The sequence below is a fragment of the Lynx rufus genome, unplaced genomic scaffold (assembly GCF_022079265.1).
Source record: "Lynx rufus isolate CCGP_SWC_20201006 ecotype Redwood Valley unplaced genomic scaffold, mLynRuf1.p SCAF_8, whole genome shotgun sequence".
In the NCBI taxonomy this organism is placed as follows: Eukaryota; Metazoa; Chordata; class Mammalia; order Carnivora; family Felidae; genus Lynx; species Lynx rufus.
In genome coordinates, this window is record NW_025814896.1 from 24,406,035 (window position 1) to 24,425,712 (window position 19,678).

At 38.7% G+C, this 19,678-nt stretch overlaps 1 protein-coding gene across 9 annotated transcripts in view; it reads left to right on the plus strand.

The window, feature by feature from the left end:
• NCOA6 (nuclear receptor coactivator 6) overlaps positions 1-19,678 on the plus strand; it is a 107,476-nt gene that overhangs the window by 67,091 nt on the left and 20,707 nt on the right. For 5 of the 9 annotated variants that reach the window (XM_047069274.1, XM_047069271.1, XM_047069269.1 and 2 more), the window contains 5 exons: positions 5,625-5,753; positions 6,457-7,338; positions 9,387-9,533; positions 12,133-13,249; positions 15,911-16,032. In XM_047069274.1, the coding sequence (XP_046925230.1) occupies positions 5,625-5,753; positions 6,457-7,338; positions 9,387-9,533; positions 12,133-13,249; positions 15,911-16,032 (2,397 nt within the window). Of the gene's footprint in view, positions 1-1,644; positions 1,730-5,624; positions 5,754-6,456; positions 7,339-9,386; positions 9,534-12,132; positions 13,250-15,910; positions 16,033-19,678 lie in introns of those variants that run through there. The other 4 variants (XM_047069278.1, XM_047069277.1, XM_047069275.1 and 1 more) reach the window with 4 other exon arrangements.

Genomic DNA, 19,678 nt, shown 5'->3' on the forward strand with positions numbered 1-19,678 from the left:
AGGGGAGGGGCAGAGAGAGAGTGAGACACAGAATCTGAAACAGGCTCCAGGCTCTGAGCTGTCAACACAGAGCCCAACGCGGGGCTCGAACTCACGGACCGTGAGATCATGACCTGAGCCAAAGTCGGCCACTTAACCTACTGAGCCACCCAGGCACCCTGGACATTTAATATATTATTGAAATGACCCTGGAACAGTCAGGCTAAATTATTAAGTGGTTCTAGACTGGTAATAATTGTTGATGCTCTGGAGGGACACATTCTCAACCTGAGCCATTGCAGACTTCTCATAGGTAAAGCCCTAGTATAAATGAGTTTATACTCCAGATTCATAAAATGTAGGACTAGACTCCCTCCCTCCAAAATTCTAGATAATTTATAATAGTAGGAGTATCAGGGTATTTAAAATGATGAAAATCACAAGAGAACAAGACACCATTAAAACAGAATTTTGGAATGGCACCTGGGTGGCTCAGTTGGTTAAGCATCCAACTTTGGCTCAGGTCGTGATCTCCCCATTTGTGGGTTTGAGCCCCACATTGGGCTCTGTACTGATAGCTCAGAGCCTGGAGCCTGCTTCTGATTCTGTATCTCCCTCTCCCTCTCTGCCTCTTCCACACTCATACTCTGTGTCTCTCTCAAAAGTAGATAAACATTAAATAAAATTTGAGGTGTGCCTGGGTGGGTCAGTCGGTTAAGCATCCGACTTCAGCTCAGGTCATGATCTTGCGGTTTGTACAAGATCACTCACTCTCTCTCTGTCTCTCTCAAAAATAAAACATTAAAAAAAATTTTTTTAATTAAAAAAAACCCAGAATTTTGGGGAAAAAACCCAGAACTTCTAGAAATTTAAAAATTATTGAAGTAAATAACTTGTTCAGCAAATTAGACACAGCTGAATTGGAAGGTTAATATGAAGAAATTACCCAGAATGCAGCAAATTAAAAATAAAGAGATGGGAATATGAAAGAGGTCAAGAGACATGATGGATAAAATGAGATTTAACATATATCTGAAAAGGGTTCCAGAAGAAGAAAATAAAGAAATTGAAGATGACAACAGAGAGAATGGCTGAAATTTTTTCCAACATTGGTGAAAGATGTGAATCCTCAGAAATACTGAGCAATATAAATTAAAATAAATCCATGTTTCACACAAATTTGAAAAACTATAAAACAAAAAGAGAATGTTAAAAGCAACTCACAATAAAGGATCAATTATTTACAAAGAGAAAACTATCAGATCACAGCTGATTTCTCAGTAGCAACCCTGGAAGCCAGGAAACATTGAAATAATATTTTCAAAGTGATGAGAAAATAATTGACAGCCTAGAATTTTAAACCTATCTGTACTATTAAGAGTAGTATAAAATACATTTTTGGGGCACCTGGGTGGCTCAGTTGGTTAAGCGTCCGACTTTGGCTCAGGTCATGATCTCACGGTTGTGAGTTCGAGCCCCACATCTGGCTCTGTGCTGACAGCTCAGAGCCTGGAGCCTGCTTCAGATTCTGTGTCTCTCCATCTCTTGGCCCTTCACCTGCTCATGCTCTGTGTCTCTCTGTCTCTCAATAATAAATAAACATTAAAAAAAGTTTTTTTTAAATACATTTTCAAAGACACTAAGAGAAGTTACCATTGCCAGACTCTTGCTAATTGCAGTGCTCAAGAATCTACTTCAGGAAGAGGAAAATTGACCCTAAGATGGAAGAAATAAGATCCAAGAAGGAATGGTGAGCTAAATAATTGGTAAACATGGGGCAAATCTACATAAGTATTGGCTTATTTAGCAATACTTGAAATAAATACTTTAAAGCATACTCTTTAAATTATGTCTGTTGACATTTTAAAGATATCATTAAAATAATAGAAATAAAATGTATAACTTTTTTTTTTAATCTTTTAATGTTTATTTTTGAGAGAGAGAGAGAGAGAGAGACAGAGTGCAAGTGGGCAAGGGGCAGAGAGAGATGGAGACACAGAATCTGAAGCAGGCTTCATGCTCTTAGCTGTCAGCACAGAGCCCGATGTGGGGCTCAAACCCATGAACCGTGAGATCATGACCTAAGCTGAAGTTGACCAAGGCACTCCTAAAATGTATAACTCCTAAACTAGTAGTGGAGGGGTAGAGGAAGGGCATGTTAGAAAAAATCCAGTAAAATCCAAGAAAATTAGGAAAACAGCATAGAAAAAATAGGAAATCACCATAGAAAGAAGGAGTAAAGAGCAGTGGTATCCTAAGATGATAAAATGAATCAAAATATATAGTAACAGTACAGCTAAACGTATTATGAACACTGATAAAAAGATGGTGATTAATCAGATTGAATAATAATCTCAGGCTTACTAATGTGCTTTTACAGGAAGCACATAAAACATAAGAACACAGTTCATAGTTAAAAGGATGGAAAAAAAGATAATACATGTGAATATTAACCAAGAAAAAGGGTATATCAACAGACTTTAAGATAAAAAGCATTAGGGTAAATAGGGTCTCTGTATGATATAAGAGGAAATATTCATCAGGAAGACAGCTAAACTTTTATGTACTTACTAACCTAGCCTTAAAATATGTGAGGTAAAAGTGGACAGGATTCATGGAGATATCACATCTTCAGAGACCTGTTAACACACCTGTGTTAGTAATTGATGTATTAAGCTTATTTTGAAAATTAGTAAGGATAAAACTTGAATAACATAAGAAAAAAAGTTTGACATAATGGAGGTGTATAGAAAACATGCACTACTAATTCGGGAATTTTAATTTTTTCAAGTACAAATGGAACATTTATACAAATTGACTATGTGTGTTTCTAAAACCAAGTTTCATTAAATACCAAATATTGGTATCACACAGATCATGTTCTATGACCACAGTACAATTAAGTCAGTGGCAAACAAAACATAGCTAACCAAAATATGCTGTATTTTTAGAAAATGTAAAATATATTCTGAATATCCATGATTTAAAAGCAATCATGGTGGACAGCAAAAATACATACCAAATTTGTGAGATGTAACCAATACAGGGCTTGGAAGAAAATTTAAGCCCTAAGATAACTATATTAGAGCAGAACATGAACTGAAAATTAAGAATCTAAGTTTCTGACCTAAGAATTGAGAAAAAGAACAGAGTAATAATAACTTAGGAGGAAGGAAATAATAAAGATAAGAGCAGAGATAAAGTATAAATTAAAAATAGAACAAAGCAGCAAAACCAAAGATGTTTGTTTGAAAAAAACAACTAAAACTGATGAACCTGGTAAAACAAAAAGAAGTCATAAGCAATGTAAAGAAAGAAAAAAGTGTACATTTCAAAAGGGTGAATTTTGGGGCACCTGGGTGGCTCAGTAGGTTAAGCGGGTTAAGCGTCTGACTCTTGATTTCAGCCCAGGTCATGATCTCATACTCCGTGAGATTGAGCCCCATATTGGGCTGTGTAGTCAGCACAGATTCTCTTCTTCCTCCCCCTCTGCCCCTGCCCAGCTTGTGCTTGCTCACTCTCAAAAAAAAAAAAAAAAATTTTTTTTAAGGGTGAATTTTATGGTATGTCAGGGAAATACAAATCAAAACCACATTGAGATACCTCCTCATACCAGTCAGAGTGGCTAAAATTAACAACTCAGGAAACAACAGATGTTGACCAGGATGGGGAGAAATGGGAACCCTCTTGCTCTGTTGGTAGGGATGCAAACTGGTGCAGCCACTCTGGAAAACAGTATGGAGCTTCCTCAAAAAAAAAAATTAAAAATAGAATTACCCTATGACCCAGCAATAGCACCACTAGGCATTTATCCACGGGATACAGGAGTGCTGATTCATAGGGGTACATGTACACCAATGTTTGGAGCAGTGCTATCAACAATAACCAAATTATGGAAAGAGCCCAGATGTCCATCAACTGATGAATGGGTAAAGAAGATGTGTCTTATATATACAATGGAATACTACTTGGCAATGAGAAAGAATGAAATCATGCCATTTGCAGCAACATGGATGGGACTGAAGGGTATTGTGCTAAGTGAAATAAGTCAGAGACAGGTACCATAGGTTTTCACTCATATGTGGAATTTGAGAAACTTAACAGAAGACCATGGGGGAAGGGAAGGGGAAAAAATAGTCTCAAACAGAGAGGGAGGCAAACTATAAGAGACTCTTAAATACGGAGAACAAGCTGTGTTGATTGCGGGGGAGGGGTGGCGAGGAGGAAGGGAAAATAGGTGATGGGCATTGAGGAAGGCACTTGTTGGGATGGGCACTGGGTGTTGTATGTAAGCGCTGGGATCATGGGAATCTACTCCCAAAGCCAAGAGCACACTGTATATACTGTATATTAGCTAACTTGACAATAAATTATATTTTTTAAAAAACTTAAAAAAGTAAAGTTTAGAAGTAGAATCATAAAATAAAAATTAAAAGGGTGAATTTTATACTATGTGAATTATATCTCAATGAATGGAAAAAAGTTGTGAATAACTTTAGCCTAATAAATTTTGAAGCAGCAGCAAATTAACAGTTTTCTTGAAAATATAATTTAACCAAAACTGACTTAAGAAAACTTGAAAAATCTGTATTTAAGAAATTGTGAAATAATTAAAAATCTGTGTCCTTATGAATTAATTAGCATAACCCACAGACCCAGATAGTTTCCAGGTAAGTTTACTAAGCATTTAAAGAACAGATACACATGTTCTTCCAGAGCATAGAAAAAGAGGAAAGATGCTTTTCTGCTCTATTTTGAAGTTACTTTTTAATCTTGATGCCAGAAAGCAAAGACATGAAGAGAGGATAATATATTTTCACTTATTAATATAGATGGTAAATCCTATAAAGCCTTAGCAGTATCAGAAATTGGAAAGACACGGAACAAGAGGAGTTCTCAAATTGCTAGTTGGAATATAAATTGGAATAGCCACTTTTTTTTTTAAGTTTATTTATTTACCTAAGTAATCTCTTACCCAACTTGAGGCTTGAACTCATGATCCCGAGATCAGGAGTCATATGCTCCTCTGACTGAGCCAGCCAGGCACCCCTGGCGTAACCACTTATGAGAGCAGTTTGGCAATATCTAGTAAGATGGAAGATGCTTATAATTTAAAACCTAGGAATTCTGGGTATATAGTCTAAAGACACATGTCCACAAGAATACATGACATTGCAGAATTATAAGATTGAAAATTCAGGGCAGTGGGAGGGAGAATCTTACTATTCATCAGCAGGAGAATAAATGTGTGGGTTCCATAAAATAGCAGTCAGGATGGATGGATCTCAAAAAATAATATTAAGAGAAAAAGGAAACTGAAGAAGACAGACTTTGCCAGTTATACAAAGATTAAAAGCATACAGAAAAGCATACATACATTCCACATATGTGGAAAAGATAAACATGCATGTAACTATTAATCCCAATTATAAGAGAGTGGGAGTGGAAAGAGATTGGGAAGGAGTGGGGACTTCTGCTGTACCTACATATGTATCTGAAGGGAATGGGGCAAAATGTTAATTAACAAGGTAGATGATGGGTACATAAATTTTCCATACCTTTTTATCTTCTTGAAATATTTTACTTAAAAACAAATGTTGTGCCAATTCCAGTACTCTATTCTACAGATTTTCTTTTTCCTTTAGGACTAATAAGGATGACCAGCCCTGCCACTGTTATGATACCCCAGAGTGGAAATGTGTCATCTTCCATGATGGCACCAGGCCCCAATTCAGAGCTGCAGCCCAGGACTCCTCGCCCTGCTTCTCAGTCAGGTAATGACCTCCAGTCTTTGTGGCTTAAAGAGGCTGGAACTCTCTGCAGAGATCATTACAAAATTCAGCTATTTCTGATTCCACGTTCCTAACTGCCCAACTTAAATACCACCTTCTTCACAAAATCTGCCCTATTTCTTCAAGTTGAAAGTCCATTTCCTTCTCAGAATTTCTTTCTCTTATCAGTTACAACCCAACATTCCTAACAATGCATTCCTTGGGCTACTTAGTCCTGCAAGATACTTCTTGGCAGAGAATTCCATAATAAATTTGGTAAGTGCATCATATGTTACCTCCTTCCTAGAGATTCAGAATTAATGTTCTGGAGGCACTGGAAGTCCTGCCATGAAGAAACCTGTCTAAGGTGGTTAGGTTCAGTTGTTTCCCAAACCAAATTGACTGTATTTTGTTTTATTTTCTTAAAACACTAATGAACATAGTTCCCAAGAATATGCTTTGGAAAATACTGCTCTCCACATTTTATGTTTGGCTCTTATATCCACTTTTGAACCATAAGCTCTTTCTAGACAATATTCATCTTTCTGTCATCTTGGTGTGTTGCTTTGCGTATAGAAGGTGTTCGCAAACATTTCATTGAAGGTACCAGGGGATTTTACTCTATATTTTTCACGATTGCCAGGACTACTGTAGGATCTAGGGTTGCAGTAGTTTAATTATTGCTTTGTTGACTGTCTTTAAACAGATTCAATGGATCCACTCCTCTCTGGGCTCCATATACAGCAGCAAAATCATCCCTCAGGATCTTTAGCTCCCCCGCACCACCCAATGCAGCCTGTCCCTGTGAACAGACAAATGAACCCAGCTAATTTTCCCCAGCTGCAGCAGCAGCAGCAGCAGCAGCAACAACAACAACAACAACAACAGCAACAGCAGCAGCAGCAGCAGCAGCAGTTGCAGGCAAGACCCCCACAGCAGCATCAGCAGCAACAGCCACAGGGAATGAGACCCCAGTTTACTGCCCCAACTCAGGTGCCTGTTCCTCCAGGCTGGAACCAGCTGCCTTCTGGAGCCCTTCAGCCTCCTCCAGCCCAGGGTTCTCTGGGCACAATGACTGCAAGCCAAGGGTGGAAGAAGGCTCCCTTGCCTGGCCCAATGCAACAGCAGCTCCAGGCAAGACCATCCTTAGCCACGGTACAGACACCTTCCCACCCGCCCCCTCCATATCCCTTTGGCAGCCAGCAAGCCTCACAAGCCCATACAAACTTTCCTCAGATGAGCAACCCAGGCCAGTTCACAGCTCCTCAGATGAAGAGCTTGCAGGGAGGGCCCTCCAGGGTCCCAACCCCCCTGCAGCAGCCCCACCTCACCAACAAGTCTCCTGCCTCCTCACCCTCCTCCTTCCAGCAGGGATCCCCTGCATCCTCCCCAACGGTTAACCAAACTCAGCAGCAGATGGGACCAAGGCCACCTCAAAATAACCCACTTCCCCAGGGATTTCAGCAGCCCGTCAGCTCTCCCGGTCGGAATCCTATGGTTCAACAGGGAAATGTGCCACCTAACTTCATGGTGATGCAGCAGCAGCCACCAAACCAGGGGCCACAGAGTTTACATCCAGGCCTAGGAGGTGAGGAGCACTGAAGCTATTTGTGTTGATAAATTTACTGGAGATAGATCTTAGTAGAACTTCAATTTTTAGAGTTAATGGAGGGAGGATGTAATTATTTGGCTTTGTGGATGTAGTGGTGACACTTGATGTAACTTAGTTAACTTGATACATTATTGACTTGATACATTATGCAGCATCTTACTGGTTACATTTAAGCTAGCCTAGCCCTCTGGATGAAAATGCAGGTAAAACTCAATATAGAGATTTTCATTTTGTTTTTTAAATTACTTTTGCTTGATCTTGGACTGATAAGATGTCCAGAAGAAACATGCATTTTATTAATTTAAATCGCTCAGCTGTTGAAAAAAAATTAAGATTATGCAATAGAGCAAAAATGAAAAAAATAAATACAGGGTCTTTTGGGGAAAAGGCCCTTCGAGTTTTCAAGTTTGATAATCTTCGTAAAGTAGTAAGCATGGTATTTGTTAAGTTTGATTAAAGTGTTAAAGGGGAATAATTTCAGAGATCATTGAGTTTTATAGTTTATAATGCCAATGCCTGCTCCTTAGAGAGGGAATTCCACCAGTTATACCTAAAGGAGATTTATTTATTTATTTTGTAAGGTGCCTCTTGTATGAAGAAAAAGCAATGGAGCTTAATGTGTGAGAGGTAAAACGATTACAGTAAAACTTATCCATCTCCATGTTTATTATTTATCTTATTAATCATTGATCTAGTGCACATGAATGTGCTTGGAGCTTTTCAGTAAGGTATAGAGAGTGCCAGTAATACTGTCATCTGATGAACATATCCCCACCAAAAGACACCCATTGCCTACCCAGAAAAAAACCCTTGCATCTTTAGTGCAACATAGCAAAGGCATGTTCTCATGGTTTCTGGTGAAATTAAGTTGCTCATCAGTCTCTTCACTCTCTTGTAATTAATTTTACTGACGTGCAGGCTCTGATATTTAAATCCTAAGAAGTTTTTAGAAAATGCAAGAATGTTTCAGTTCCAAACTTCACTGTTCTGGGCATCTAGTCCTGGATCAGTGGAAGCTGGGTAGTCCCTCCTGCAAATGTGATTCCTGATTTAATTATAGTGGAAGCATGCAAATGGGGACTTGTCACTGCTAAAGAAAGGACAAATGCATATTTGTCTACAGAGCGTTTTTCAGGACATTGAAAAATTGGTCCTTAAAAATAAATGGACTAAAACAAAAATTTTTAAGTGAGCTTTAGGTCTTGATGCTTTCATAGAGCAGATTATGTGCTCACGTAGGTGATCTGGCCACATCAAGGCCTATGTTACAAACAATGAGTGGGTTCTGAGATCCTCCTTCTTACAGATCTGTTTTCTGAAATTAAACCTTCCTATAAAAGGAAGTAATACTTTAGTAAGATTCCATTAAAGCATGGCTTTTGGTACCATAGCTGTCGGAATTGCAGCAAACCTTATAAGGGGAAGGCATGATGATAATTTAATATAGCCTCACTTTGAAGCTCCTATGGATTGTTGCTAATCTCCTGTCTCTTCCCAAGAGACGAGCACAATATTGGGGGAAGTTTTCCACAAAGGAGATTGTCATCCATTTCCCTCAATGGAAAAAAAATCACCTATCGTTAATATCAGGACCCAGCTCTTTGTTTTATAGTATTTCATATCAATTTGTTTGAATATGAGAGAATTTAGCATATTACTTTGGTACCTATGTTAAAGTATGTAAAGTTTTGGGGTCTGTTGTATTACAGAGAAAAGTGAGCCCTAAACCTTGCTGTGACATGGCCTCAGATCACATTTAGGGAGCAGATTGCCATCTCTTCCTTGGCATGTTCTAAGTGTAAATTTTTTAGTATTTCTTTTTCATTTTGACAATGCTCATGTAAGAGATTGTGTTGATTTTTTTAACCATCTTTCCCAACCTTATTATTAAAGATCTTACCAGTGTGACAGAGAGAGCTAAGCCAGTGGAGACTTCATGCAGCTCATCCTTCCTTATTCATTCCACATCTAAGCAAGAGTATAAATTTGCTAGGTAACTGCCTTACTCATTGTTTTCTATTAAGGAATGCCTAAACGCCTCCCACCTGGCTTCTCAGCAGGACAGGCCAATCCGAACTTTATACAAGGTCAGGTGCCTTCGACCACAGCAACCACCCCTGGGAATTCAGGAGCCCCTCAGCTGCAAGCAAATCAAACTGTCCAGCATGCAGGTTTGTTTTCTGTGATTTATTCAGCCAACATTTATTGAACATTGTGTGCTAGATACCATGATAGATAATAAGAATATACAGATAAATATAAATCCTGGTCCTTCTCTTAATCTCAAACCCAAATTATTCTTTCAGGGCAATAACTAATATATCAAAAGTAGGTACAGTGTCTTGGGAACCGAAGGAAAGGAAATTAAACTTGAGTTTGAGCAGGTTTCAGCAATTTTTTTTTTCCTGTAAAGGACTCCAGATAGTAAATATTTCAGACTTTGCAGATTATATGGTCTCTGTTGCAACTACTTAACTCTGCTATCACGGCACAAAAGTAGCCATAAACAATATGACAAATGAGCATGGCAGTGTTCCACACACTGTTTATTTAGAAGCTGGCAGTGGGCTTGATTTGGCTCATGGGCCATAGTTTGCCAACCCCCAAGTTAGTAAAAGGGCAAAAGGCATTTCTGGCAAAGGAAACTATAGGTACAGAGACACATGGCATTTTGGGCAACTGCACCTTTCAAAATCTCTCTATAGTACGTGTTAGCTTTGTTTATGCAGAATGTCTAAATTCTGGTTTATAATGTGGTGTTTGAAGAACAGACTTCAATCAGTATAGATTTAATGCCGACAGTGTATTTGTGGAGAAATAGGATAGAGCAGAATGGCTAAAAAAATTTGTAAAACAGTGTTGTAATATGCCCAGACTTCATGTTTCTGGTTGCTTAGGCACCACATGGACTAATCTTCTTATCCTTTCTCATTGAGCCAGATCGGAATGAAGTAAGTGCAAACATTTTCTGTGGAGAACTCCCCATCCCCACTTAGAGTTAATTTAGTTGTGTGGTTCCAACTTTTAATGGTAAATCACTAAGGAACAAGAAAAGTTCTAACTTAGTTTTTTTTTTTTTAAAGTTCAAACTACCTCTTGAAGCGTGAGAGAGGGGCAGATTAAACTGTTTTACTTTACCCATCTGCCAATGCAAAACTGCATTCCTGGTTATGTGAATTTATGGTTTCTGTAGGAAGTTATGAATAGTGATAAAATCATTCATCATTCTTCCACCCAAGCACATCTATTTTGTATTTCTATATGGTGCCTTCCACAGGTACATACTGTTTAGACTTCCACACTTCTCCTAAGATCGTTCTACTCCTGTCTCTCATTTTCTGTTCTCTTAACCCTACTTTATTTCTCTTGTTAGCTTTTAGTTCTCCTGAAAAAATATTTGTCTGTTACAGTCTCTTGCCAACTCCATAGAGTCAGGGGTTTGGTGTGTCTTGTTAATTGATACTACCTTAGCACCAAAAGTGTCTTGTGCATATTAGTTACTCAAGAAGTAATTAATGATTGAATGAGTATACACTGTATATTCAGTGTGTACAGAATATTCAGTTTATACAGTATATACAGTGATCATGGAGTTTAAGTTAAGAGTTTATAAGGCTAATGATCCCAAAATCTTTTTTGGGATTCAGAAAAACTGAATAATGTGAACAAGGGACAGTTTGTCCCCTGCCTCCCTGGCTGGAGTGTGGATTGGCCTCATAACTTCATTATGGCTGCCGCTTTCTAGTCCTTACTTAAAAGTGACAAAGAGCTATAAAATAATCTAAAAGAGTATTCAGTAAAAAGGGGGAGATAATGCAAGTAACTATAGGAAAATCCTAAAGACCCAACAATAAGTAAACACTGCAGCAAGCCAGGCAATGTCTTTGTCTAAATTAGAAATAACTGAGAATAGGACATGTGCTGTATGATCTACCAGGGACTGCCACAGGGAAGGGTCAGTGAAGTTTTGTTTTTTGTTTGTTTGTTTGTTTGTTTGTTTTGGTGGATCGGAGATTTATTTAACACCAGCGGGCTCAGAGGAGACCATTTCTCCAAAGCTCTGAGCCTAGGGGTCAGTGAAGTTTTAACATCCCTTGGTAACTGTTCCTCTGTCTGCAGTTTCTGGGTTATCTGTCAGTTGACTTACACCAGAGGCTCAGCTTCAGATAAGGAATAAGGAATTTTTACCACACTGGGGCAGAGGAGACCTGTCCTTAGGAAGTATCAGGTGTTCTTTCCTTTCATGTGCAGCATCCAATACCACACATGTAAACTTTGAGAGTCATTAGTTTTCCAGGAAGCATGTTTAGCATTGCCAAGGTTTTCCTAAGACAATGCATCACATTTGTTGTTTTCCTGACTCATCTAAAGCAGAGCTTATTTCACCAGCCTACAGTGCTTTTCATTAATTTTCTTCACCTTAAAATAGCTACATGTCATTTTCGAACAATGAGATGCTGCCTTTCTCTTTATTTCATCTGAAAGAAACTAAACTGTTGATCTTCAAAGTGTTATCTTTAAGTTACCAAATAGGAGTAAAGAAACCATTTCCCCTTCTCTGTTGTGTGGTCATTGGGAATGTAACCAATCATTCCACAGTCATGTCTCCATACTTCAAAAAAGACACAGAAAATATGTCAAACATAGCATATTTATTTATGTTGGTCAGTGGATATATGGGTTATTGGTGTTTCTCCAATTAGAGTATCTTAATACCAATATAAGAGTATTTCTATCTGAAACTGTCCTTTTTTTGTTTGTTTGTTTAAGGTGGTCAAGGAGCTGGTCCTCCTCAAAACCAGATGCAGGTGTCCCACGGGCCACCAAATATGATGCAGCCCGGCCTCATGGGAATTCATGGCAACATGAACAGCCAGCAGGCTGGTAGTTCTGGGGTTCCTCAGGTGAACCTGGGCAACATGCAAGGCCAGCCCCAGCAGGGCCCACCATCTCAGCTGATGAGCATGCACCAGCAGATTGTGCCCTCCCAGGGCCAGATGGTCCAGCAGCAAGGAACCTTGAACCCTCAGAATCCTATGATCCTTTCAAGGGCCCAGCTTATGCCTCAGGGCCAGATGATGGTGAACCCTCAAAGCCAAAATCTTGGGCCCTCGCCTCAAAGGATGACCCCACCCAAGCAGATTCTTCCCCAACAGGGCCCACAAATGATGGCGCCACATAACCAGATGATGGGGCCTCAGGGGCAAGTTTTACTCCAACAGAACCCAATGATAGAGCAAATCATGACCAATCAGATGCAGGGGAATAAGCAACAGTTTAACACTCAGAACCAATCCAATGTCATGCCGGGACCAGCACAGATAATGAGGGGACCAACTCCAAACATGCAAGGAAACATGGTGCAGTTTACGGGACAGATATCAGGACAGATGCTGCCACAGCAAGGGCCCGTGAGCAACAGTCCATCTCAGGTTATGGGGATTCAGGGGCAGGTCTTGCGACCACCAGGGCCCAGCCCACACATGGCCCAGCAGCATGGTGATCCTGCTACTACAGCAAACAATGATGTCAGTTTGTCTCAGATGATGCCTGATGTTAACATGCAACAAACCAACATGGTTCCCCCCCACGTGCAGGCCATGCAGGGAAACAGTGCCTCGGGAAACCACTTCTCAGGCCATGGGATGCCTTTCAATGCACCTTTCAGTGGAGCACCCAATGGAAATCAGATGTCCTGTGGTCAGAATCCTGGCTTCCCGGTCAATAAGGATGTCACGCTAACAAGCCCATTGTTGGTCAACTTATTGCAGAGTGACATCTCTGCAGGCCATTTTGGGGTAAACAATAAGCAAAATAATACCAACGCAAATAAACCGAAGAAGAAGAAACCCCCTCGGAAGAAGAAAAATAGTCAGCAAGATCTAAAGTAGGTTGTGATAGTTTTGCCTCAAATTGTATTTATTTCTATGTGAACTTTTTTTGATGGAAAATTTTAAACGTGTATAAAATCAGAACAGTATGAAATCCCTCTGCTTCAACAATTACCAAGTCATAGTCTGTCTTGCCTTCATCTCCCATTACCTTTCTGATTATTTTAAAGCAAAATGACCGTGAATATTTTCAGTACTATGTACCTCTGAAAGATAAGGACAGGTTGGGTTTTTTTATTTTAATGAACACATAATACCATTAACATGTAGGAAAACGAACACTTTCTCCATAGTCTCACACAGACAGTGTTCAAAGTTTTCTAATTATCTTAAATTAATTCTTTTTTTATCGTTTGTTCAAATAAGGAGCCAAACAAGGTTCATACATTGCAACTGACTGATCTACGTCTCTTAAGTCTATAGTCTCAGGGATTGTGGCACATAGAAACTGAAAAGTAGCCAGTGCTACCACATTACACTCCACAAAGCACTTCAGGGTTATAGCAGCTACTAGGGAGCCAGAAAGGCCAAATGTGTTTTGGAAATATAAACAGTTTATCAAAACTCCCCGCTCTCTCAAATGGAAATAGTTTTTTGGGGACACCTGTCTGTCTCAGTCTGTAGAGCATGCAACTCTTGATCTCAGGGTTGGGAGTTCAAGCCCCACGTTGGATATAGAGATTACTTAAAGAAATAAAAATAAAATCTTTTTACAAAAAGAAATAATTTTTTGTACAGATGCCTTTCCTTCAAAGGCTCTCTATTTTGTGAAAAAATAAGTAAGTAAAGGCTCTCCATCTCCATCATCCCTAGAAGCTTAAAGCCTCATTCTAACATGGTTGGACCTTTTAAATCAATTACCCCTTAAGTAAAGGTTCTGTAGGTGAGTTCTTTTGCAAGATCATAGCAGGAAGGACGATTAATTTATATGTCATGTCTTGAAGCTAAGTGTTAATCATGTTTTTTTGACTTTGATAAAATGTTTCCAGAGGGCATATTGATTAAACTGGATTTTCTGCCTTTAATCGTAAAATTGGAAGAGACATTTGTTAATAGGGAATAGTGACTAATGAATGTAAAATGGGTTCATTGAAACAAATTGCTAGAACTGTAGGAGAGTTTTAGTTAAACAACCATAAATGTTCAAAATAAAACCCAACTGTCTCTGAGCCTTCCCATGATATTTCTTTGATTATACCGTACTCACTTGCTGCTTCTTGAGTATTATAAATTAAAAGTCTGTGACTGTATATTAACAAACTATATTTTCCTAAATTCAGACTTAATAAGACCTTTAATTATCTAATTTTTCCAGTAGCTCTAAGTTAAATTCCTTACTGCTTTCAACCTGCTGTCCTGAGAGGGTATTTATTTCTCCCAGTAGTCTAAAATTGTAAGGCTATTCAGTTGCCATTAGTATGCATTCTTGCTGTCTTCACCAGCTCTGAGGAAGATCGCTTACTTGTTGGGGCTAGAAATTGTGGAAAGGACCTTATATAGGCATCAGGGTTCCTACAAAAGGGAGACAGTAGGTATAATAGGAAGAGCACTTGCTCCTAACTCTACCACTAGCTCACTGTAGAGCCTTGGACCTGTTTCTTACACCTCTCTGGGCCTTTGTTTTCTCATCCATAACATGAAGTGACTGGACCAGATATCTTGAGATTTTTTTAGCAGTGCAGTTCCATGAAAGTAAAGAGACCTACAGAATCCTTATAATTTGAAGTGAGAGAGAAGTCATAGAAGGAACAAATTGCTATAGGCATCTGGATGTGCTAAAGACCTGCTTCAAGCTCTAAATTTCCATGTGCTAGGACTTTTTAAAATGGATTTAAGGTAAGGCTTAGAAACCACACAGAATACAATGAGATCAAATACTGTCTAAAACTGGGTGACCAATATCAGGGCAAAGGGAAACTAAAGATAGGGAAGAAAGATACAGCCAGGAATAAGATTGCAAACCAAATGGATGTGAGTACATTGGTTCTTTGGGAATGTGGATGTTAGTAGATAACATTTTTTTTTCATTTCTTTTTCCCCACTAAAAATTCTAAGCTACAACCAGGTAAAAACGAAAGCATCCCAAAACCAGTGGGGATGTCTGCAAATACTCATTCTGTAGCAGAAATAATTAGCTTTGTTCTAGTATTCTCCATTTTTCTTTATTCCCTGGATACCATTTTCATCAGCCAACCTACAACTTCTTGCAAGGTGTTATGAATTGTGAGAGCTGCCGCGATAATATCCACAAAAAATAAACAATCTGGACTCCATGGTTGAAATTGATAACTATACCAAAGATAGTGTGGTTTCACAAGAATAATACTTTATAATGTTGATAGTCCAAACTATGATCAGGTCTTAAAACATTTAAGCGATGGATGATTACTTGAAAATCATTATGTCAGAAATTTGTAGAAAGCACTTTGAGTAAATAGCCATACTATTATTAGATTAAGTAGATTTTATTGTTTAATGAAATTGCTGGATTATTTTTATGCCAAACAGTGAATATTTTATCGGACTAGAGATATGGAAGTTACGATAAAGATGATAATGCAAACAGATTTTATGTCTTCAGAAAATAGGGGAGAAGTTAAGCTACTTTCATGTATAAGCTAAGCAACTTACTCCCAAATGTATAATTTATTTTTTAGTACCCCAGATAATCGCCCAGCTGGGCTGGAGGACACGGATCAGCAGCCATTGCCTGGAGAACAAGGAATTAACTTGGACAACTCAGGCCCTAAACTGCCAGAATTTTCAAACCGACCACCAGGTGATAAAATGTTAGCTAAAGATTGCGTACTTTTCATCATTTATACAGCAGTACAAGGCTTCTCTTCAAGGAAACATTGGTATTTTATTTTGTCTCCTAACTAGGCTTCTTTAGCAATTAAATGTGTCTAATATTTGGAAACTTTGCCTTGATAGTAAGTAAAAATTTCAAATATGACTTCTGAAGGCATATGTATATGTAGTGTATACAGTTGACCCTTCAACAACATGGGTTTGAACTGCATTATCTACTTATATGCAAGTTTTTTCAGTAAATACAGTAGTATAAATGTGCTCTCTTATGATTCTTAATAGCGTTTTCTTTTCTCTAGCTTACTTTACTGTAAGAATACAGTATATAATACATATAACCCAGAATGTGTGTTAATCAACTGTTTATGTTATGTAAGGCTTCCAGTCCACAGGTAGGTTATTAGTACTTAAGTTTTGGAGGAGTCAGAAGTCATACATGGATTCTCAACTGCACAGGGGGTCGGTACTCCTAACTCCTACATTGTTCAAGGGTCAACTGTGTATAGATACTGCTCAGATTAGCCTTCTTGATATTAAGTCCTCATAAAATCAGACTGAAATGTCAAGTGCTTCTTTATTCTTGTCAGTATCAAGATTCTAGTTGGCATCCAAATGGAGTAAGATTAAATGGAAAGATGTTTTCACTCGAATCCTGCTTGCCTGCCTTTCCTGCAGCCTTTCCTATTGGGTTTTCTCGAAACAATGAATAGGGTTTACAATAAAATTTTTTTTTTTAATTTTTTTTTCCCAATGTTTATTTATTTTTTTTGGGACAGAGAGAGACAGAGCATGAACGGGGGAGGGGCAGAGAGAGAGGGAGACACAGAATCGGAAATAGGCTCCAGGCTCTGAGCCATCAGCCCAGAGCCTGACGCGGGGCTCGAACTCATGGACCACGAGATCGTGACCTGGCTGAAGTCGGACGCTCAACCGACTGCGCCACCCAGGCGCCCCTACAATAAAATTTTTTTAATAGAGTTTTTATTATGAATCTTTAAACATAAACACTATATAAGAGTAATAAAAGAGACGCTCATGTACCTACCACCCAGCTGAATAATAAATAAGATCACTATTGGTGAAGCCCCTTGTGTTGTACCCCTTTTTGGCTATAAAATAATATTATCCCCTAAATGTTGAAAAGAAAAAAACTTCCTAAAATTCATTTATTCCAACCTAGGTGTTATAGAAGAACTAAGGCCAGCTGCCACAATATCTCTATACTTGTTACTCTTGGCCTGAGCAGTGATTTGTAACCTTATTCCCCTGTGACCCAGTCGAAGACACCCAAGCCTGTCATACTTAGGTCACTCTTCCCTGTGTATACAAAGGATTATGTTTTGTTTCTTCCTCACTAGTTATTCCTCCTTTTTGATGTGTGAGAGTGACATTATTTTGGGTATATACTGTAATCCACCCTTAATTTATGTATTTTAAAAGTGAACCAAAAAAAAAAAAAAAGTAAATACACCATGATGTCAATACTACATGCTATTTATTACAAATTGTTTGGGAACACCACAATTCCAGTCAGTGAGTTGCAGCAATTGAGGCAGGGAGGTCACCAGTCTTGGCAGGTATATCTAGATGACATTATGAATAGGAAGATACCTTCTTCCCTCAAACACATGTGAATTCCTATATGAATCCCAGAGGTCCTTGCACACATCATTGCTTCCTTTCTAGAGTTTAAAAAGTAGGAACCTACAGGATGAATTTGGCCTATCATGTGTTTGAACTATCATGCAGTGTCTTAAACCAGATAAAAACCTGAATTTAGATGCCTTTAGATAGAACATTCATTCTGCAGTTTGGCCCTGTCCACAGGACTACTACTGTCTTATACCAGACCACTTCTGTTCTTCACTACTGGCCTGGTGCCTAAAGGCATATGAGTTGCAACCCTTGATTAATAAATATGGGCTTGGGTTATGTTATAGACACTATGTGTGTTCTGGCTTTCATTCTCTACCATTATGTGACGGCAACCCTAATCTGTCTTCTTAACGTTAGTGCCCTTTGGACTGCTGCCTCCAGCTTCTGGAACCTTTATAGCAGCCATGCCCTCAGCTGTAACTTTTGAAAAGTTGCTGTATTATCTGCTCTGCTGTCTTTGGTATTTATTGTGCTACCTGGTGGGCTGATTTAAAGATAAAAGACATTTGTGACATAGCCCAACAACTGTGGGCTTCTACAGAAATGACAATTTTCTTAATATGGGAACCTGAGTTAAACCTGTAGAAGTGCCATATTATTGTTGGCTCTATAATTGTAAAGAAGTGACTTGGGCCTGAAATAGAAAAGGATTTTTTAAAAAATCTCTAAAACTGAATTCTGTACATTGTACTCATTGGTGCCATGGTAATCTTTGGCCAGAAGACATTAATTAGGGTTGACCACAGGGTCTGACCCTGTGGATCAGCAGCATTTGGTAGCTCCTCTGTGAAAATCATGAACCATCATTTCTGCCAACTGCCAGAGCCAACTGTTTTTATTCCTGTGCCTTCTTAAAACTTCCCTTATGCATTTTTATGCAACAATGGAATAAATCTAGTTTGTGAAATTGTATCCCAGCTATATCCCCACTTTTTCCCATGGAACTACCTTTATTCTTGGTTAATGATTTTTCCTTTCTGCTGATTGTGTAAAGCTCTGGTTCTAAAATGTCAAGTAAAAGCTTCACAAAAGAAGGAATCATTTGAACTGTTGCCTTCTGAAAATCTATAAGGCATTGTCCCTCAGTTCTTTTCCCAAAATTATTTTTTATTCCTGAGGGCAATGTTTCTGGCTTATTATTCTTCCTTTGTGGATTCATAGAAAATATTTCTCCAAATTGAGTTTTAACATGTAAGAAAGTAAATGGAAATTAATATCCATAAAAAAATCTTCAGTATCCTCAATTTATTTTCAATGTGTATATCAGCTTCTGTTAGCTCCTGCTCTTTATTAAATTGAACTACATCAGAGGGACAGTTTAGTTCATTTGGGTTCCCCAAAGGATTGAGCCTGAAGGATGCAGCATGATGTATGGAGCCAGTGGATTGGCGTCATTTTAAATCCCTCTTAAGGCATTGAATCCTAGAATTGTATATTTGCTTCTGTTGAAAGAATAAAAAGCCTATCTTTGATGCTGTTGTTTTCACAAAATCACACCTTAAAAAATTAATCTTGATAACAGAAAAAGTGAGTCCTAAATGCCTTACTTCATTCACAAGTACAGTGAAATATTTATTATTCCCACATGAGACCCCAGTGCTGGGTGGTCAGCTACTTGCTATTGATGGGAATTTTTCTCATTTCACCTGAATGTTTGGCTGGGATAGACTCAGCCACTTTCATTGCATAGCACAGAGTGTCTGTCTATTACAGTCTTAGTACAATAGTGCCTCATTCAGACCTTGAAGACTAAGGAGCTCCAGGTTCTTGATGCTTTGCTTTTTGCTTCCTTAAGCTGTGTGCCCCTTTGCTTATGTCGGATAATGAGGAGCTGCTCCTGCCCCCCTGGCAGTGGGCATGCCTAAGCTGTTTGTGCACTGTCTGGGCCACCTAGATGAGTATTGCTTGGCTATACTCTAAAAGTTGCTTTTCCTGCCGAAAATCTAACTTCCCTGATT